Below are 20,856 nucleotides of genomic sequence, written 5' to 3' on the forward strand. Positions count from 1 at the left end.
ATTTTCCTTCCGATTTCTCATTCTACAGGCTGCCAATACATAGCCCCGAAGATACTGTAGATGTTAGTCTCAGTACTCTGTCCAGAGGGTCAGTAAGCCTCTGAAACATTCCCTGAAGGTGTGCAGGTGCATTGAACTGTGGCTGCAAATGTTGGAGGCAGATCGGAGCATCCAGCTGCCACTGAATTCACTTGAACATGATGTAAACCAGTAGGTTCTAGTGTATGAAAGTATCCGTACTAATATATCATAGGAGCATTTTGTAATGCAGGTGCACTCTACAGGATTGCTGTCACTGTTTTCCACTTGATTGTGTTTTAAGAAATTAGCTGCTAAATTTGTGATGTCAATTTGTCAGAAGGGCAGACATTATATATTACAATGAGGTTTATTGACAATATGGAAACCTTTGTTTGTCACCCCACTCTGGCTCCCTAAGAAGTACTCTTATTGAATCAAATAGTTAAACTGCTAATTTATTTACACAAATGATATTTGAGTTAGTGTTCAGAAGCCACAGTCCTAATGGAAAGAAAGAGGTCAGGCCTCTTGAGGCTTTGAAATAGGAATTTCTGGCTCAGAGTGCATTTCTAGCAATACCAAGAGGGGAACAGTGATATATCACAATGAATATTACAGGTACATTGTTCTAGTCAAGTAAACTTTCTTCTGTATTTTTCTGTTAGAAATATAACAGATCTCCCTCCTGCCCAGCTATCACTTACTGGTGGTGAGCCTGGCTTACTTAAAGTCGAAGTTCAAAATCCAAAGCCAGTGGTTACACAATACCAGGACAGGCAGACAGTCATGGAAAAACCTGTAAATAAACATGGGTTAAGACTTACTCTATAGAAAACAAAAGTTAAATTGTATACTTCTGATAGTGTCTACCACAGTTCTGTAGGTAGATAGAGAAGGAGGAGGAATGCACCTTTATTTCTGTATGGAAATAACTATGTGGAAGAATAGGTGAAATCTTGTTTCGACTAGTATGCTGCGTAAATATGACATAGAAGTCATATTGTGAATATGTATATGTACCACCAAGGTGTCATTTTACAAAGTGACTTTTTTTTCCACCAGAAGGAACACTTGAGCCTGTAAACTTGTGGAGGAAAATGGATAATCATAAGCATTACAAAAATAAAGACCTTGAGCAGTTATAGTGTTTGTTGTTATAATTCATGAGGGATGTCAGATTTCTAGCATGTTACAGACTGTTGTGCTCCTTCGCAAGAAGAATTCATTTTTATTAAAGTTATACACAAATTTTTCATCTAGAATTAAGATAATTGCTAATGTCACCATTTCCTCTGATGCAAACATTAGCACGGAGATTCAGATAATTTCAGATTAGGCATTCCTCTTGTTTGTGCTTTTGCTTTAGTTTTGTGCAATTGCATCGGTATTTTAATGGACCACTATTCTGCATGAACTGCCAGACCAGAGGCCATAGGCTTGGAATTTTTCAAAATGTTGAAAAATGTGAGATCAGGTGCTTTGCCTAGGTATTGCACTCTTTTGCCATTAGTGAGCTGAAAATTACACTAAGCTGTACAGTACCCCTGCAGCTCACCCCAAAACATTAATGGGCATAGCTTCAAAAATGACTGCTCACCTGCCTTGCCAGTCAATTAGGTTCTAGGAAGGCTAATATGGATGAAGAAGGGAGGAATGGCAATCGAACAAGAAAAATGAGAACAAATGGGAAATGAAGTTCCAGTTCAAGCATTTCCTAATGGAAACAGCTCTGAATTTGATTAAGCAGCTGTGAGAAGTATCAAATGTCATACTACAAAAAGACCACTGTTTCTATTTAGAGATATTTAGAAGTCAGAAATAAACTATTTTGTTGATAGCCATGATGCAGTGCACATTCTGTCTGCAAACCTTGCCAGTAATGTAACAGTAATTCTCCAACATCACATTTGTCCTTTTACTTATTTGTTTTGTATGAAATATCCAGAAACAGAGATTTTCACATAATCATTTTAGGGATAATTAAGTATATTTTTACATAGAGATGGATGCCAGGTGTATATGTGTAGCAGATACACTGGAAGCATATGCATGATACCAGCTTTACAAATACTTGGGCTCCCTAGACACTAGATAATTTTGAGCTAAGGGAGGGAACGTTTTTTATGTTATAACATTTTTTCCTTGGTGGTAGCAAATTAACTGCTTTGTATGCATCTTCAGCTGGAACTACACAGAGTCACTTGAGAACTTGACAAATAAGTGTAAAGCTCTGCTATTGTATCATTTTAGCTAAATTACATGCCTGAAGCCTACAAAGCATGGTGTGTGATGTACCTGTACAGTAGCAGGTAGCACGAAGAAAAAAAAATTGAGTTCTCTTTCTCCTAAGAACAGTTTTTTACCTCTTTAACTCCTTATGCAGTTTTTCCTAATGAACGACAAACAGTACAGTTACATGTGGTGCTACTTATACATTTTGGCCCCTTCATGGTCAAAGCAACATTTTTCTTTACAAGAAAAATAAAGCAAATCAATATCTTATTCAGAAGTCCATTGGTCACTTTTAGAACCATCAGACAACCTTTGGGGATCATTTGTTTCAGATCCCTGTTATTTTTTATTCTAAGAGCCAGACAGACGATTCAGACAGCCAAGCCAAAAAACCCCACAGAAGTCCCTCACCTTTTCTGTCCATGCACACAAAAAGACTAAGAGCAGAGGTTTAATATAAAACAAAAGCAAATCAAGGTTTAGTGGGAAGCATATATGAAGTTCTGTATTAATTATATCAGAGTGAAATGCTTCAGGAAACCAAAATGTCTCTGAATAGCCCAAGATAGTTCATAATGTTTACATGTCGACAACAAGATTGGTCATCTTTCTAAATGTCTGTACCCATGTCTGCCTTAATGAAAGGCTCTATCATTTACAGAATGGAGATTTTCTCCCAAGGAATCCATGGACAGACATATTGTATGATTTATCTTCAAGAGAAATGATGAGGCTTCCTCAGTAGTCTTAAGGGCAGCAGTAGCATCTATCTGCTTTGCCTGAGCTGTTTTTTTAGACTGTGGAATGTCTTACTGTAGCTCCTCCTTAATAAAGCATGAGGATAAAGTAATAGAGGACATCTCTCAGAAAGATTGCAATAACAGCATCTTCCGTTTTGGTTGTGCCTGTGGATGCCCTTTGGCTTCTTGTCCAGGTCTGTAGTATGTAATGCAGTTTCTCAAAGGAATATGATTCAGATTGTGAGAAGCTAATGGCCAGGCAAAGTAGATTCTAACTATATCCAGGGAGGTTATTTAGGAAACCTGTGGACAAGTAATGGCAAAATCTTTGGGGAAAAAACCCAAAGAGACTACAGGTCTTGCTATAAAACAGACAGCCATTTTTTTATGGCATAGTACTCAAACAGATCTCTGTAACAGATGAAGATGCAACAAGTTCAAAGGTGATGGATACCAAAGTGACTTAGCTGCTTATTTCAACACATGCAAATCAGAGGAACAGAGAAAGTTCCTCCAACAGAGAATTGTTAATGTCTATATTCTATTCTAATGATGATCCTCAAAGTATTAAAAAACAACAGCACAATCTGGAACTTGGAATTCTTGATCAGGCATCTGGAGAAATTAAAGTTCAGCATGAAGACTCTAAAAGTCATCTTCAAACAGAATATCTTAGAGATTTTTTTAAATTATTATTGACTGTGAACCTGAAAAAAATCTAACTGTATCTCTCTGTGTTCCCAATAGTCTATGCCAAAGTTCTCATCGTTAGAAAGGCAGCTTTCAGACAAAGGGGCATCTTTATTTATTCTCTCTTGAATTATCTTGTAATGGAGCATCACCCAGGCAGAAAGCCAAGGATGATATTCTTGTGACACTCAAAATCATAGAAGAATGTGGATTCCTCATAAATTGGGATAAGTGAAAACTCCATCCAGGAAATCTCTGACTTGAAGGCACTAATAATACAATAAAACATAAAGTCAGCAATTGGCAAAATCATAGTCCATGGTGCCATTTAGTCAAACTGGTTATCCTGACCTAGGGCAAATCTCACATGAGGCATTTCCCTTTTTTCCCACCTTCCTACAAAAACATCTCTAAACCCATATACAAAGTTAGGTTTCCTCAGAGATCTCCAGCCTACTATGTGGCAAGGGAGAGGTTTGTGGTGATCTGATAGCTGAATCTTGGCAAGCGGAAGTAACAATGATGGCCTTCAGAAGGAGGAATGGGAAAACATTCTGCTTCCCACAAGGATTAAGGGGATGAGGGGCCCGGGTCCCAGCCCAGGGCCCTAACAGTGGTGAAATGGTCCACCACTAGGTCAGTGAGTCTCTTCCTGCAACACGCTGACCTAGTATCAGGCCAAAGCCCAACCAGACTGCCATCTAGTTCTCATGGGTTACTTCCTACTTTCCCCTTGATTATACCTCCTTTCTATGGGTGTCCTCCATCTCCCTGCAGTAGGTGGACAGCAGCATCCCCAGCAGCTCCTCTTCATCTTGGTCGACCGGCAGCTCTGTCTCCCTCAGTGGCTCCAGCCCAACTGAGCTGCGGGACCTGCTTTTTATACTTCCGCTTCTTGTCCCACCCCTCAGCTTCCGGCAGGGCAGGCGTGACCTTCCTAGCTCTACAACCCAAGGGGCGGGTTGTGGTCTCTCCTTGTCAATCTCTGAGGGAGGCCACGCCTCCTTGTCATAGTCTACCATGTATAAAGGATTGAGTATCTATTGACAAACTTTAATGCATTGATCCTGCAATAGGCAAACCCATTCTCCCTCACAGAACCCTACTGACTTCAGTCTATCACAGTCGAAGAGAAGTGATGACATACTCTGAATGACAGCAGGGATGTTGAAACAGGTATATAAATGAGAGAGAATCCTTCAGAAAGCCACCATGTCACCAATGCCACATAGCAGTCAGACATGTCCTTTAAAAATATCTGCCATCCCCAAACTTTTAAGATGGTGTATCTCAGCTTACAAAGCAAAAGGCTTCTCTTCTGGCTATAGATGTAAAGACTATGTTAAGCTAATTGATAGTTTATGAAAAATAGTTAATGTGGTAATATAAAAGCTAACCACTGGTGCTTGGTTGTGTGTCATTCCAGTGCTTCACCTAGGGAGGTGGTGGAATCTCCTTCCTTGGAGGTTTTTAAGGCCCGGCTTGACAAAGCCCTGGCTGGGATGATTTAGTTGGGAATTGGTCCTGCTTTGAGCAGGGGGTTGGACTAGATGACCTCCTGAGGTCCCTTCCAACCCTGATATTCTATGATTCTATGATTCTATGACACACAACCAAGCACCAGTGGTTAGCTTTTATATTACCACATTAACTATTTTTCATAAACTATCAATTAGCTTAACATAGTCTTTACATCTATAGCCAGAAGAGAAGCCTTTTGCTTTGTAAGCTGAGATACACCATCTTAAAAGTTTGGGGATGGCAGATATTTTTAAAGGACATGTCTGACTGCTATGTGGCATTGGTGACATGGTGGCTTTCAGGGATAGCAATGTTTCAGTCAGGGATAGCACTGTTTATTTATTAAAAAAAAATATTTGGTACATTCAGGCAGGATCAAGAGTGTGATCATGTTTTCATTACCTTTGTCTGTCCTCCCTCATTCTTTGCTTTTATTTCTCATAGTCACTTGTTGCCTCTTCTCTCTAACTAAATTGTAAATTCTTTGGAGCAGGGACTGGCTTTTACTATTTGTTTGTATGGTGTCCAGCACAATGGGGCCTTGATCTTGACTGGGCTCCTAAAGACTATCACAATAGATATGAACACAACATAAAAGATAATTTGAATTTTATGAATTATTGGTAAATAATTATACAAATTCAATTTAATTTCTGAACTAGAGGAATCCCATCTCATTGGAATAATGTTGATAAAATCCCATTGTATGATCTACGGACCTGCCTTTGACAAAGAATAGGAAAATGTGTTAGTCTGAAAATGTCCTTTCTAACAGATCCACAGATCTGTCCTATTAATTACTGCAGTCATATTTCTCTTCTTTTCCAGGAAACAGCTCTTGGGCTCTACAACAAGGAGTCACTATATTCACAGTTTAAATGCTAATAGTTTATCAATTTAGGCCAACTGTTTAGGCAATGCAAACCACCAGCAAGTCTTCTGCTGGGGATTTCCTTAGGGTGGGGAATTCCTCAGCAAGCATAGAGCTGGCATAGCTGGCTCTTATGTCTTCCTCCCTGCAGCCCTGGCTCAGGGAGTATTTTGGTGGTGGGATCGAGGAGAGCCAGAGTGTGCTGTGCTCTGTCTATCTGCAGCTGCCATTTGGTCCATTAGTGAGCAAATTAAAGCAGATTCCAGCCCCTCTCAGGGTTGGAGAACTAGGAAGCCAAAATTGGTTGCTGGTTTTCTACTTCTTTTTTTCCCTTTCTTGAGCTGTCCTGTGTGAAAGAGGGGATATATCCTTTTCTAAACACTTCTCTAGGCTCAGACAGAACCACTTGACCTCCTATCCTGCTCACTTGGGGCTCCCAACCCCTGGTAGGAAAGCAGGTACCATGGAGCATCCAGAAAGACTCTCTCTTCCCTTCCCTCTGATGCAGCAGGTGGCCAGCTATCAGAGCTGTTCCTGGGGCTACATGAGAAACTGATCCCCTTGCCCCCACTGCAGAGTGGGAGGGCTGATTTAAGCTCTTCAACTGACAAATTACAGGATGTGTCTCAGGGAACACATTATCAATTCTTATTAACGCCGTCACCCTCAAGCACAGTTTAGAGTCTCAAGGGCCACAAGTGGTGCCAGGACCACGTTTTACCCCCCTCTGGTTTAGATAATATTTTTCTACTGAGGAAGTGTTCACATTGGTGGGCTTTGGGGAAGTGGAGCCTATCTCTGTCTGTGACTCACAGATCTGGTTTGCCTCCAGAACAGCAAGGCAGAGGCCAAAGACCCATTGTTGGGATCTGTGGACCAGCCCGCTGTGAGGAAGGAAAATTTTCAGGTAACAAGTACATTTTCTTATTTTTGCACTGCCTCTAAAAATATGTAAGACTGACACTAACTCTTTCATAGATTTCAAAGCATATTTTAATGTACTGTATGTAATAATCCTCTCAGCCCTGCAATATTTTTGAAATGTTTATGGACTAACACAGCAGTGATGAACTAGGACTAAATCTACTGGCCCACCACCTTTTAATTGCCTTTCTAATATTTTATGCCATATCAATGTTAGAAATATCCTCCCCTTGCCCTATTCCTGGAAAACTAGAGGGAAACTGTTTATAAGGGTAATAATCCTCAGGTGTTGATAGTTGTAATATCAGAAGAAAAGCCCACAAGAGTTAAGAGGTTTAAAAAAACGGGAATCCATTTTGGTTCTACTGTCAATCATCATTCTAATCTAAGCTTTGCCTGACTGAGAGAAGCCTTTAAACAGACAAGCCAATATAAATATGCAGATTGCAAACAGCTCTGTTTAATAAATGCAAGCATGTGCAGAGAACTATTTGTTTACCTCTGCTTATTTATGTCAAAAGCAATTGTAATTAAACAGGAATCCAACCTCAGAAGTAGTACTTTAGTTGATTGTTCTCATCAGAAGTGTCATATAACCCTAGTGTTTAGGGCATGTCAGAGAAGCCATTATTTTTTGTCTCTAATAGATGCCTACTGATAAATAGTTCTTTCAGGTTACAACATTTTTGAATAGAGGTAATTGTCTCCCTCAAATTAAAAGTGAGACACAATTTCATATTAATTCTAGAAGGTTTTCTGATCAGATTACAGGAATTACTAGCTGTCGTTCTTAAGAGAGAGTTACTGATATCTCTTTTTGGAAAATATATACAGTTAAGTATACAGCCATTTATACATATGTGTACATAAATATAGGCATTCAATGTTTAATATTTATGTCAAAATATTAAAATAGTATATAAAAGTTAGTGCGTTCTATTGGTGTAAAGTAAATGCTGATTTTTCACTTTGCATAATTTTGTATGCAACTAGACTGAAAATATGTGTGATTTCAAGAGCCCTGTAGTTATTTCATTTTTGAGTTCCATATATAACCATTTTCAGTAATGAATACACAAAACCGAGGGTCAAATGAGTTCAGCTTCCAGGAAAGTCAATGTGAACTTTGTGCATGCACCCAAAGGCAAATCTTTCCCCCCCAATATGTAATAAAGCTCAGAAAACACATTCTTATTGGTCACTATGTAATGCAGTAGAAAAGAGAACATTTCATGAGCAAGAGGTGGACTGTAATAGCATTATCATGTTTTAAGAACAGGTAGATATAAACTTTTGGGCCCAGTCCTGTAAACCCTTTCTCATTTGAATAGCCCTGCTCACAAGAGCAGTATCATTGACTTCAGCTGGACTGCATACTACTAAGGATTTGTAGGATTGGATCTTTTTTTTACCTTTAGCATTTATAAAGGTGAACAAGGTAAAACAGGTAGATTAGAGTGTGGCAGTATCCAGAGAGGATAGGAAACAGGGGTGAAATCTTGGCTCTATGAAAGTCAATGGCAAAACTTTCATTGATTTTGGTGGTGCCAGGTTTTCCCTCTAGCTGTCCAGGAGATCAGCTGTTATTTGAAAGAAGAGGAAAAAGAATAAAGCATATTAATATGTAAGACTGATGAGCATATGCTAGTATCCACCAAGACTGTAACAACATATATATAACAAAATTATTGACATCTTAATTCACTGCCAATAATGGTAGAAAAGTAAGTGTTCTTCCTTTACCCTTTCCAATATGTAAATGTAATATGTAGTTTTACAAAATCTATTTATCTACCTTATAGTCCTGTTACATGCCTATATGGTGATGCATAGCTACACATGCTAAATGCCACGAGAATAAAATTTTAGGCAAAGAATGCACGTGAGCTATCATTTAGCAAGTCAGCCAATATAAGGCATAATGGGCCAAATCCTGTTTGCCTCACTCAAGTGTGGTTTTGGATATTGTGGTTTTGTTTTGTTTGATTTTATATAATTTCTTATATGTAAGTGAAGTTAGCATACACACATAAACACACAAACATGAGCATACACTATTACATTATGTACAGTAATTTGACACAAACTGTAGTGACCTGGAGATTATAAACATAGCATATAAGATGTTTCTTGGCAGTTGTTTTTTTATGTTTGGTCTTTTATTTTTAAAGTAATTTAAAATAGACATCTAAGAGCCAATTAAAGTGAAATAGTATTTGTGAAGTTAGGTTAGCTATACTGAATCATTGTTAGAAGCAAAAAACTTTAATTATATTAAATTCACCTTGCGATAATAAAGAAGACACTTAAGAATTAATGAGTCAAATTATAATTTCCCATTTTTTTAGCCATATGAAAGAAGTCAGCAGTATGAACCCACTAATTAGTTATTATTGTAGTGCAGTGTATTTGTGATGTAAAGAGAACTATGGCACCATTTTTATTTTATTCTCTTTTATGAGGACTGTGAGGAAAGAGTAAGGAATAAGAGAAAGAACCACAGAAGTTCATCTTTCATTTTAAGGTTAGCTCAAATGACCATTTTTTGCATTGACTTTTGTTGTAGCTTAAAACAGTATATCAGATGTAGCATATTTTTGCTCAAATATATATCTTGTATTGTACAGTCTACATTTTGCCAGCATGACTTCATCCTGGGCTATCTTAGCTCTCTTTCTGCTACAGATTTCCAATCTAGGTGACTATCATTTGCCAGGTAGCTTGTTTCCTTTTCTTTCTATGGTTGATAATTTAGCAGGTTATTTTAGGATTTGTTCTCCCTAAAGTGCATACAGCACTTGGCTGATTGTTTACCCTTAAAGCTCCAGAGATTGAGGAAAGTCTCCAGGCTGCTGCTGTTTATTGTACACACTTGGACTGTTAAGGGTTTATTTTCAACAGGAGGTAGACGAGTAGAGATAAAGACCAACGGTGCATATCACCCTTCCAGTGCATCTTGCTGTACAATGCTGCATATGACCTATTTTATATATTTATTTTTACCTTAAATTGATTCTGTTTTCTCATAAATACTAATTTGGCCCTCGGTGGTGATAGTTCACTTTGTGTTTATAGTTTCTGCTGCTAGTACAAAAGTGGCTGTTCGATTTTCTTCACTGTCTGCTAGCAGCAGCAGTCAAAATTACAGGCTAATGGTGAGGTGAGCAGCTTATAATGTATGATAATCAATAGTCCAAATCTGCTTCCTATGATGCGACATAAAAGAGTGAAGTAAAAAGCTACAGATTTTCAGCAATGTAATGCAAAAGCTCATGCACTGCTGGTGGTTTTCCCTTCAAGGTCAACTTGTATTTTTTTCCTCACAAAACTGTTCTCTCCTTTTTTTGCTTCATATTTAATTCAGTCAGTGTTAGGATGTCCAGGGAACAGAAATGGAAGGTTAGTCAATACTGCAAATATGAATGCAAGTATAAAAACAGCTTTAGCCAATTCAGGAAACTAGAGGGGAAAGATAAATATGATATATAAAGATAAGTATTCATTTTATTTAAAGGGATCGCCAAGTCTAATGGATCATAGATTTTTCTTTGTGTACTTTATTGATGAGGGACTGGTTACTCTGCAGTGGTTAGGCCTCAACTGGAGTATTGTGTCCAGTTCTGGGCACCGCATTTCAAGAAAGATGTGGAGAAACTGGAGAGGGTCCAGAGAAGAGTAACAAGAATGATTAAAGGTCTTGAGAACATGACCTATGAAGAAAGGCTGAAAGAATTGGGTTTGTTTAGTTTGGAAAAGAGAAGACTGAGAGGGGACATGATAGCAGTTTTCAGGTATCTAAAGGGGTGTCATAAGGAGGAGGGAGAAAACTTGTTCATCTTAGCCTCTAAGGATAGAACAAGAAGCAATGGGCTTAAACTGCAGCAAGGGAGGTTTAGATTGGACATTAGGAAAAAGTTCCTAACTGTCAGGGTGGTTAAACACTGGAATAAATTGCCTAGCGAGGTTGTGGAATCTCCATCTCTGGAGATATTTAAGAGTAGGTTAGATAAATGTCTATCAGGGATGGTCTAGACAGTATTTGGTCCTGCCATGAGGGCAGGGGACTGGACTCGATGACCTCTCGAGGTCCCTTCCAGTCGTAGAATCTATGAATCTATAAATAGTGTGTAATAGTTACACATATATGTATGTAAACACTTATATGTATGCACACACATATATTCATAAATGTTGACAATTTCAAAGCTGACTAGGGAACTTAGCCACATAACTCATATTGAAGTTTACATAACTCCCGTTAAGTCCACTAGTCAGCTTTGAAAATCTCAACCATAGGGTTTTTTTTTCTATACATGACAGATACAGCCCTGTATGGATACAAAATTTGTAGGGCTTTAGATATAAAATTTGGATCCGCATCCATCCCCAATCAGCAAAAATGATTCGCATCTGCGGATGCGAATATCTGCAGATATAAAGTGGATATCTGCGAATTTGCAGGTCTCTAGTTACAGACAGAGTGTACAGTGATACCTATAGTTAACGTTTCATAAGTGTTCCATTTTATTTTCAGTGTTATTATATATTTGGTCTTTTATCTTTGAATGGTTTGTTCTCAGTCCAAGGACTACTGTTTTTAAAAAAATAAGTAAAACTGGTTCAGCCATTTTTGAGAATGGGAGGCAATGAAAAAAAATACAACTTCCATATATGAAAATTCTCAATTCCCATTCTCAAAAATGGCTGAAACATTATTACTTTTTAAAAAAAGTAATCCTTAGACAGAACAAAACAGCCAGATTTCAACCCAAGAGTTAAAAGACCAAAAAAATTATAAGACTGAAAATATTGTTTAGATTGGAACATTTATGGAATGTTAACTATAGGTAAGGCTGTGAGGTTGTCATGGAGATCACGGAAGTCATGGATTCCATGACTTTCCGTGACCTCCGTGACTTCTCCAGCAGCTGGTGCGGCTGACCCCAGGGCTGCCCAAGCAGCTGGGGCTGCCCCAGGGCCAGCCTCACCAACTGCTGCTGGGGAAATCTAGGGCCCCCATGCCTCCCAGCAGCAGCAGGAGTTTGAGTGTGGGAAGGTGCTCAGGGCTGGAATTTGGGGTGCGGTATGGGGTGAGGGCTCTGGGCAGCGCTTACCTGGGGGGGGCTCCCCGAAAGCGGTGACATCCCCCTGTCTTGGCTCTTAGGTGGAGGCTTGGCCAAGGGACTCTGCGCACTACCTCCGCCTGCAGGTACTGCCCCCGCAGCTCGCATTGGCCGCTGTTCCAGCCAATGGGAGATGTGGAGCTGGTGCTCTGGGCAGAGGCAGCGCATAGAACTGCCTGTCCACGCCTCCACCTAGGAGCTGAGGGAGGGGGATGTTGCCGCTTCCGGGGAGGCGTGGAGCCAGGTAGAGAGCCTGCCAGCCCTGCCAACTGTCCCTTCCAACTGTGCCCCCCAGCACCAGTGGGGGTCCCGGGCTGCATGCCGTCGTCCCCCCCACCCACCCCCCTAAGATTTAGTAAGAGGTATATAGTACAAGTCGTGGACAGGTCACAGGCTATGAATTTTTGTTTACTGCCCATGACCTGTCCATGACTTTTACTAAAAATATCTGTGACTAAAACGTAGCCTTAACTTTAGGTCTTGCTGTGAGCATTTTAGTTTTAAAAACTTGAAATTTAACAGGAATATAATTTCTTCTTTGTAGATGTGCATTTTAGTGGTTTCACAAAAGTTGGCTGTGATATGTTAAAGTTATAAGTGTCTTAAAATAGTTGGCAAGTATGCACTGATTTTTTAAAATATGACCTACTATCAGTGTCTGCCAGTCTTCTATCGTCTCTGTGCACATGTTCATATGTTAAGAAAGTTCAGAGGGAGAGCTGCCTTTTTCCATATGAGTGAAAGTGTGTAAGAAGGGACATAGGACCTACCTGCTTTGATAGAATGATTGAAGGTACATAGGAAAGTGTAGAGAACTCCTGCATCTTTGATTGTGTGGTAGAGAGTGTTCTGCCCTAGCTGCCTAGCAAATATTGTATAGGATGGCAATTTTTTGTATGGAATTGGCCAGGCTTTTTTAAGATGAGAAACTACATTAAAAGAATATTAAGGTTGCAATGTGAAACACTGAGAAGTCAGGAAATGAATGACTTGTGCAGGAAATCCCTTAAGATGGCCATAAAAACCTTTGTACCACACTGTCATGCATCTGTGTATTCCACATATTTAACAAGAAAAGTTTAGAAATGTTTTAGATAGATTTAAAAAAGAGAGCTATTCTACTTTTAAATAAATTTAAATTTTTAAATTTAAAAATTCTACTCTACTTTTCATAATTTTCTATTCTACTTTTCATAATGCTCTGCCTATAAAGCCAGAAAGAGAGTTAGAATGACTCTAGCCTTGTGGTTAGGGAATTTAGCTGTGATGGGGGGGGTCGGATACTTGGGTTTCACTCCCTCTTCTAATGAATATTTATTTTTTATACAAAATAAAACAGTGTTAATAGAAGATAATAAGAGAGCCCAACTCTAGAATATCCTACAGCCTGGTGATTGGAGCACTCACCTGTAGTTGGGGAAGGGAGTCTAACAAGTTCAAATCCCTACCAGATGGGACAGAGTAAGGACTTGAAGAAAGGTATCCCACAGCCCAGATTTTTCTTTGACTTTGAAGAAAACATTTAATTCAACCCAAAATGATTTTTTATTTTGTTTTAACTTTTTTGTTTCACCTAGAAAACCAAATAGCTTTTATTTCGACTTGAAACATTTTTTTTTTCAGTTTGGCCAGCAAACCAAAAAAATTGGTTATTCACACATGTCATTCTATCTGTTACTGGTCTAAGATGCACAATTGTTTGTCCTAACCCTGACTGGCATCATTTTGAGAGACATATGCCATTGTTTGGGATGAAAAATAAAAGAATATTCTCTAGCACAGTGGTTCTCAGACTTTAGCAACACAAGACACCCATTTTGATTTAATTTTTTTTGCAGATCCCATGACCCCTGCTCATCCTCAGGCCCAGCCCCCCATTCCACCCCTTCTCCCAAGGCCTCACCCCTGGTCCACCTCTTCCTGCCGCCCTCTTCTTCCCCACCCCCGAGCGCGCCCCGTCCCTGCTTCTCTTCCTCCTTCCCAGCGCCTCCTGCACGTCACTGAACAGCTGTTCCCCAGCATGCAGGAGGCACTGGGAGGGTGAGGGAGGAGTTGATCAGCAGGGGCAGTGGACCCGGACATGATTCTGCCTCCTCCCCCGAGCACACCCCGTCCCCGCTCCTCCCCCTCCTTCCCAGTGCCTCCTGCACGCCGCTGAACAGCTGTTCCCAGGCGTACAGGAGGCACTGGGAGGGAGGAGACGAATTGAGAGAGGGAGGAGGAGGAGCTGATCAGTGGGGCTGGCGGCCCCAGACATAATTCCGCCCCCTCCCCCAGCATGCCCCATCTCTGCTCCTTCCCAGCACCTCCTGCATGCCGTTGAACAGCTGGGAGGGGGAAGAATTGAGGGAGGGAGGGGGAGGAGTTGATCAGTGGGACTGGCAGACCCTCTGGAGGACCCTCGCTGTTTGAGAAACGATGCTCTAGCAGGTTGATGGAAGTTTTATTTTGTTTGGTTTGTTTTGGGATTTTTTCTCTTTTTTTGGTCAGCCATTTATTTTTCATTTGGTTCTTTTGAAGTTGCTCAGGGAGTTGCAATTTTCAAGCAGTTCTGATAGAGATAGACTAATTGGTGAAATGCAGGTGTAAGAGAAATGTAATTTATTTGCGTGGCTCTGCATTTTTATCACCAAGCAATTATCACCACGTATTTTATGTGTATATATATATATATATATATGTGTGTGTGTGTGTGTATGGGCACTAGTGTCATCTCATTAATACAGGGTGAAAACAGGCATCACAAACTTCAACCCCAGTCTTTAAGCTCTTCCCAGCCCTCTCTTGGTATGCTCTCTTCATTTTCTTCTTAAACTCCCTGCTTTTCACCATCTTTACTTTACGCCATTCCCCATACACTAAGAAGAGTGTCCAACTTCTTGTTCTCCAGAGATCCTCTACTAATTTCTTCCATAAATCCTTCCTGCTATGTTCTGTTCCTCAAGAATTTCTCCACACTCTCTTCCCCCTATAGCAGTTTACTCTGTCTCATATTTGTTTCTTTTGTCAGTCTTAGATTTTAAGCTCTTTGGGGTCAGAAACATGTGTAGAGCACTGCATGAATTCACAGTACTCTGTAAATGATTATTAATAATATATCTAGGTTAACTCTCTCACCATGAATTAAATTACTTCACTATAAAGTGATGTAGCACAGCATTAATTAAACTTAGCTCAAGCTTCAGTCATATGTCTGATTTTTTTGAAGTGTAAATGATTAATGCTGTTTTATAGTATTTGATTCTGCTAGATGCCTCTCTGTGTTTTTATCTGTGTGGATTTGTGTAGTTTGTGTGTATATATTTAATACATAGAGATGTGTGTTCTAAGATTATTAAATAGTTATTGTCTGATCCTGATAGGTGCAGTTCACCTCCAGTACACTTTGACATTAAGTCAGTAAGAGTTACAGGTGCTCAGCATTTTTCAGGATCAAGACCTTCTGTGTGTGTGTGTGTGCGCACATACATATATCAGGATCTCAATCTTTTTAGTTCAACTGGAATTCCAAATCTAAACATTTTTATGGCTACCAAATTCTTTAAAAAACCATAATGATTTAGAGGCCTGTCTGCTACTTTAGTGGGTGGAAATTCTTAGCAGCTGAGGAACAGTGTACAGAAAACCCAGGAATCAAGACATCTGAGATTTTGTTATACCAATAGAATAAAAACCAGCAGGATCTTATTAGGAGGGATAAGGCAAAGATGCCACATTTATTGTAAATATAATGGTAAAGCAAAAGATAAAAGTAAACAACGTTGTTTTGACTACTTATTCCTATCACTACTTATTCCTTATACATACACACACATATATATATAGAGAGAGAGAGATTCATTCACACAATCATTCATTTAAGTTCTGTATAGGTGTTATAGTTACCAGCCTAGAAGTTGCTCATGCCAAGTTACTGGCCAGGTATCTTGGTCATGAGGATGGAGCCGAGTCTGTGTCAGGTGCACCTGATGCTCCTGGAGGTTGGCAGCAGAACCAGAGACTCAAAATCCTCAGTCTTGAGAGTCCATTCTTATAGGAATTAATTCCTATGTTGGTCTATGGGAGCTGTTTCATCCTGCTGTTACTGACTCAATCAGTGGATGGCACATTCCTGGGCACATTCCTGGTGGCTCCACACTGTCCAAAGTTTGTGTTTCTCATCTTTCCAGGTGATGGGGTGGATCCCAGTTTACCCTCCAGGGGTTTTGGTGGTCCACTTTACACATTCTTCGGCCGATGGATACTCCCTTTCTAGGCTGGCACCTCCCTAACCATTCATGTATATCAAGCATTCATCAGTATACATTCCATATCTTAACCATATTTTAATTTACTGTCTCCACCACTTTCGGGGTGTGTGCTAATTCATTTGAGACTCCTGGCCCTTTAATCACAGAGGGTGGGGGTCTGTCCTAGGAGCCGTTGAATGAAGTGAAAGTCACTTAACGGCTTATATTGTTTGTTTAGATTGTATTAATTACTTCAAGAACAAAGTCAATTAACTTGTTTGTAAGTTTTACATAGTAACAAAGTATCTTTCACAGGATAGATATAATCAATGGTTTCTACAGACAGTAGCTTATAAGTTTTAACAGATGACCCAAGAGATTTTTGTACTTGGTGAAACTGTTGGATTTTAAAGTGTGGGGGACAAATTATGAGGGGGTCACTGTCACTTGGGGGAATCACTGTTAGTACCTTCTTTAATATCCCTACAATTTACTCTCTCAGTATTGGCTGGAGAGTACTGAGAATACGGGCAGTAGTTCCCCTTACAATCAAGAATCCCTTAATAAGGGATTCAAAGGGTATTTCTGAAATTTTCTAGCCTCCTGACATAGAGCTGGAGTCATTCACACAGTGGAGTTCGGGGGTGAAGAATGAAAGTCCAGAAATAATTGGTTTGGCTCAAAATGACCAGCCAAAATACATTTTTAAGCAGAAAGGGATAGGTTCTCCAGAGGATTTAGGGCAGTGGTTTTCAACCTATTTTTCATGCTGCCCACAATGTGTTACCTGGGCCGCAGGTTGAGAACCACAGCGCTCTCCCTCCCCTCAACCCCCCCCTACAAACTCCTATGCCCAGCGCCTCCCACCTAGAGACCTCTCCACAGAGTGGGGCCAGGAGCGGAGCCCTGGGTGGGGTACTGGGCAGCAGGGACCCCGGATCTCGCCGCGCGGGTTCGGCAGCGTTTAGCACACAGCTGGGCCGTAGCTGTGTGCCAATTGGACTGCATGCGGGCCGCAGCTTGGGGACCTGATTTAGGGCCTAAGTCTGACATTTAGTCACCATTGAGATGCTCAAAACCACCGCTCACCTGCCGCCCACCTCTGTAGGTGCCTGAATTTCCATCATTACAGTCCCCTAGGGCACCTACATTTCTGCCAGGGAGCATGCACACAGCTGTCCCATTCTAGGCACCTATTTCATGCTGAAGCCCCAGCAGGATGCTCAAACTAGGTGTTCCCCTGCTGTGGAATCCAATCCAGTAGGCATTCTCAGAGAACACCTGAATCTACACAAAACAGCTGCTGGTGGTGCCCTTTAGCTTTTAGCCCACTGGTTAGAACACTCAGCTGGGATGTGGTAGATCCAATTCAATTCTTCATTCTGCCTTATATGGAGACGGGATCTCAACGTAGTTCTTCCCTCTCCCAATAGAGTGCCCTAACCACTGTACTAGGGTGTAGTCTGAGGTAGGTCTCTCTCAGTCTGTCCTGTTGGAGCTGTGCTGCTTTGTATAATTAACTATAGAGTCACTCTCTCTCTCTCTCACTGTCTCTCCCAATGTATATTTAAGTAATTATACACAGCTCAACAGGAGAGACTGAAAGAAACCTGTCCCAGAATACGTCATAGCTCAATAGTTAAGGTAATCTCCTGAGACGGGGAAGACCCAAGTTCCTTATTTGCATCAGGCAGTGGGGAAAATTGAATGTGGGTCACTCACATCCTGGTTAAGTGCTCTAACCAGTGGGCTGAAAGATATAAGGGGACCACAACCAGCACCTATTTCTCTTTTACCTATGCACTGTACAGGGAGCCTGGATGCCTAACTTGGGGCTGTGGATTCCTCTGAGCAGTAAGGTGCCTAAAAGTTAGGTGTGACCATGTTAGTCCCTCCATTAATCTAGCTCAAAGTTCTTATGTATGCCTTTGAACTGAATTGTAGGACCAGAAATTTCCACATTTAGTCTTTAAAAATGCAGTGAACAAAAATGCTTTATTTAGCTATATTCCATTATCTCTTTGATAAAATAGAAATATAAAAATCCTGACTGAAAGCATTATCAATTCAAATAGTGTGTCAAGGCTTATCATTCTTCCAAATTGTATGTATTGAGCAAATCCATTTTCACATACTTTCACCAAAACAAAAAAGGAAGAAACTGATTACACGATCCAGTCTCATGTCTAATAAAATAGCAGTATGCATTTTTGACAAGCTTATACTGAACCATACAGATGGAAAATTCCAGTTCTCTATTCTCAGCAGGAAAAGCTGGCTTTTTAAGAAAATCTTTTTATTTCATGACTGTCACCAAGCATAGCAATTACAAACAAAATGGAGGTGACAAAAATGAAAACTCAGCTAGCTGATTTCTATGAAGTGTTTGTATTTCCAGAGAGCTAGTCATTGCTCAGTTATTTGATTTGAAAAATTAATCCTGATAATGCCTTTTGAGTTCCTTAAGTACTGTTCACTATTTTTCTAGGATGAGTTCTACAGAACAAAGACTAAAAGATTTCTACAGCAGATTAGTTTACAGATGAAGCTCAGTTCTACTGAGAATGATTCTCTAATGACCCCTTTTTATTTCCTTTGGGCTATGTGAATGCTTTAATAGTGAGAGAATAGAGTTAAGTAAATATATTGTCTCAACCAGTTAGTTTATGCAGTCCTCCTGAAATGTTTTAATTATTCCTTTTTTCCATAATTAAGAAATCAGAGGTCAGGCAAGCCAAACTGAGAGCTGATCATAGCCTCTGTATTAGTTTAAAGGAACCCCTAATAACATGAGTTGTTGTTTTTCTCATTTGCTTTACAGAACAAGAAGAGTGTGTTAATTGCACAGATGAATGCAGAGTGCTCGGTCATTCTGACAGGTGTTGGATGCCACAGTTCCCTACAACCAATCAGGCTGAAAATGCAGATTATCGCACAAATCTCTTTGTACCCACAGTTGAAGCTAACGTTGAGACTGAGACTTATGAAACTGTGAATCCCACCGGGAAAAAGACTTTTTGTACATTTGGGAAAGACAAGCGAGAGCACACTATTCTCATTGCCAATGTTAAACCTTATTTAAAAGCCAAACGTGCCCTGAGTCCTCTTCTTCAGGAGGTTCCCTCAGCATCGAGCAGCCCAACCAAGACATGCATTGAGCCTTGCACCTCAACAAAAGGACCACTGGATGGTTGTGAAGTGAAATCAGGAGCCTTGGCTGAACCAAGCAGCCAGTACTTGTCAACTGACAGTCATTATCTATCACCTAGTAAACAGTCAAGAGACGCTCCATTCATTGCATCAGATCAGATGGCTAGGGTCTTTGCAGATGTACATTCCCGAGTGAGCCGAGACTCAAGTGAGATGGACTCTGTTCTGGAGCAGTTAGACCGTTCAAATCGGGATCTAGGGAGAGAGTCAGTGGACGCAGAGGAAGTTGTGAGAGAAATTGACAAGCTTTTACAGGACTGTCGTGGAAGTGACCCTGTAGCTGTGAGGAAGTGAAAAAAAAAGTGTAGGCTGGCACTTACTTGCCTCTTCTGCTTATTTGGAAAAAAATAAAAGATCGCCCCTGGTTATAACAGTTTTACAGGGATGAAGGAAGACCAATGCTGCTTTAAGGCTTTTAGTGAACGTCTGAAGTGCCCACAAGTATGTTCTTTTCACTGCTCTTTCTTTTTCACATAAAATACTGGTTTCATTTTGACCAAACTTTCATTAGGACAGTGTGAAGTACATTAAGAACCAAGAGAAAGAAGGAAAGACAGTGCCATTTTGACAATCTGATAGGAAGGTATGAGAAATGAGGAATAGAACTACGTCTGATATTTTAAGACTGTCCTCAATAGTTGATGCTGACTTTACTGTTTACCTATAAACCCCATGAAAAGCAGGGTTGAATCATTCTGATCTGTGGTGGATTTCCAGCAGTCACCACAGGCTTCTACTGAAAGTCCTAACAAAGATTTTGTAGTAGTCCAAGCTACACCAAACATTAACATTCATTTGTGGTAAACATTTCTGTATAAAGTTATCTGCCACAAAAAATGAAACAAAAACACAAACAAACAAAAATCATTCCAGATCATTATTCAACAAAACATATTCTGGTCATTAGTAACACAACTCATATCATATTAAAGTTAAATGTAAAATGATATAGTCCATTTTGTCCTGCACACACATAAGCTAATTCACTTGATAAAAAGAAAAAAAAAAGGTTTTAATGCCTATTTAGCATTTTAGTGTCCGACAAAAATATAAATAGTTAGCACTAAGTTAGAAACAAACCTGAGGTATAATACGAGTTCGCAAAAATAGTTACCTTTGAAGGGTAATACATGAAACAAAATAACGTTATTAACACTTTTTTATTAATTTGTGGACACTAAAATAGCTCAGGAAAGTGAAAATATCTTAGACATCTACACAAATTACATGACCATTTAAATGTGCAAATGTAAGAAGATTCAATGTGTTTACATCAAATGACATATTTTTATTGA

The 20,856-nt window shown here is 39.9% G+C and overlaps 1 protein-coding gene across 2 annotated transcripts in view; it reads left to right on the forward strand.

Annotated features, from left to right (window-relative positions):
- The window catches only part of LOC112110490 (protocadherin-17), a 95,431-nt gene extending 74,683 nt beyond the window's left edge, over positions 1 to 20,748 (forward strand). The window contains exons 4-5 of one of the 2 annotated variants that reach the window (XM_024205510.2): positions 6,908 to 6,982; positions 19,173 to 20,748. In XM_024205510.2, coding sequence (XP_024061278.2) covers positions 6,908 to 6,982; positions 19,173 to 19,855 — 758 coding nt within the window. In that variant the 3' untranslated portion in view covers positions 19,856 to 20,748. The remainder of the gene's footprint in view (positions 1 to 6,907; positions 6,983 to 19,172) is intronic. The other variant, XM_024205511.2, reaches the window with a different exon arrangement.
- The last annotated feature ends 108 nt before the right edge of the window (positions 20,749 to 20,856 follow it).

The sequence above is a fragment of the Terrapene carolina genome, unplaced genomic scaffold (assembly GCF_002925995.2).
Source record: "Terrapene carolina triunguis isolate 2854851 unplaced genomic scaffold, T_m_triunguis-2.0 Scaffold18, whole genome shotgun sequence".
Classification (NCBI taxonomy): Eukaryota; Metazoa; Chordata; order Testudines; family Emydidae; genus Terrapene; species Terrapene triunguis.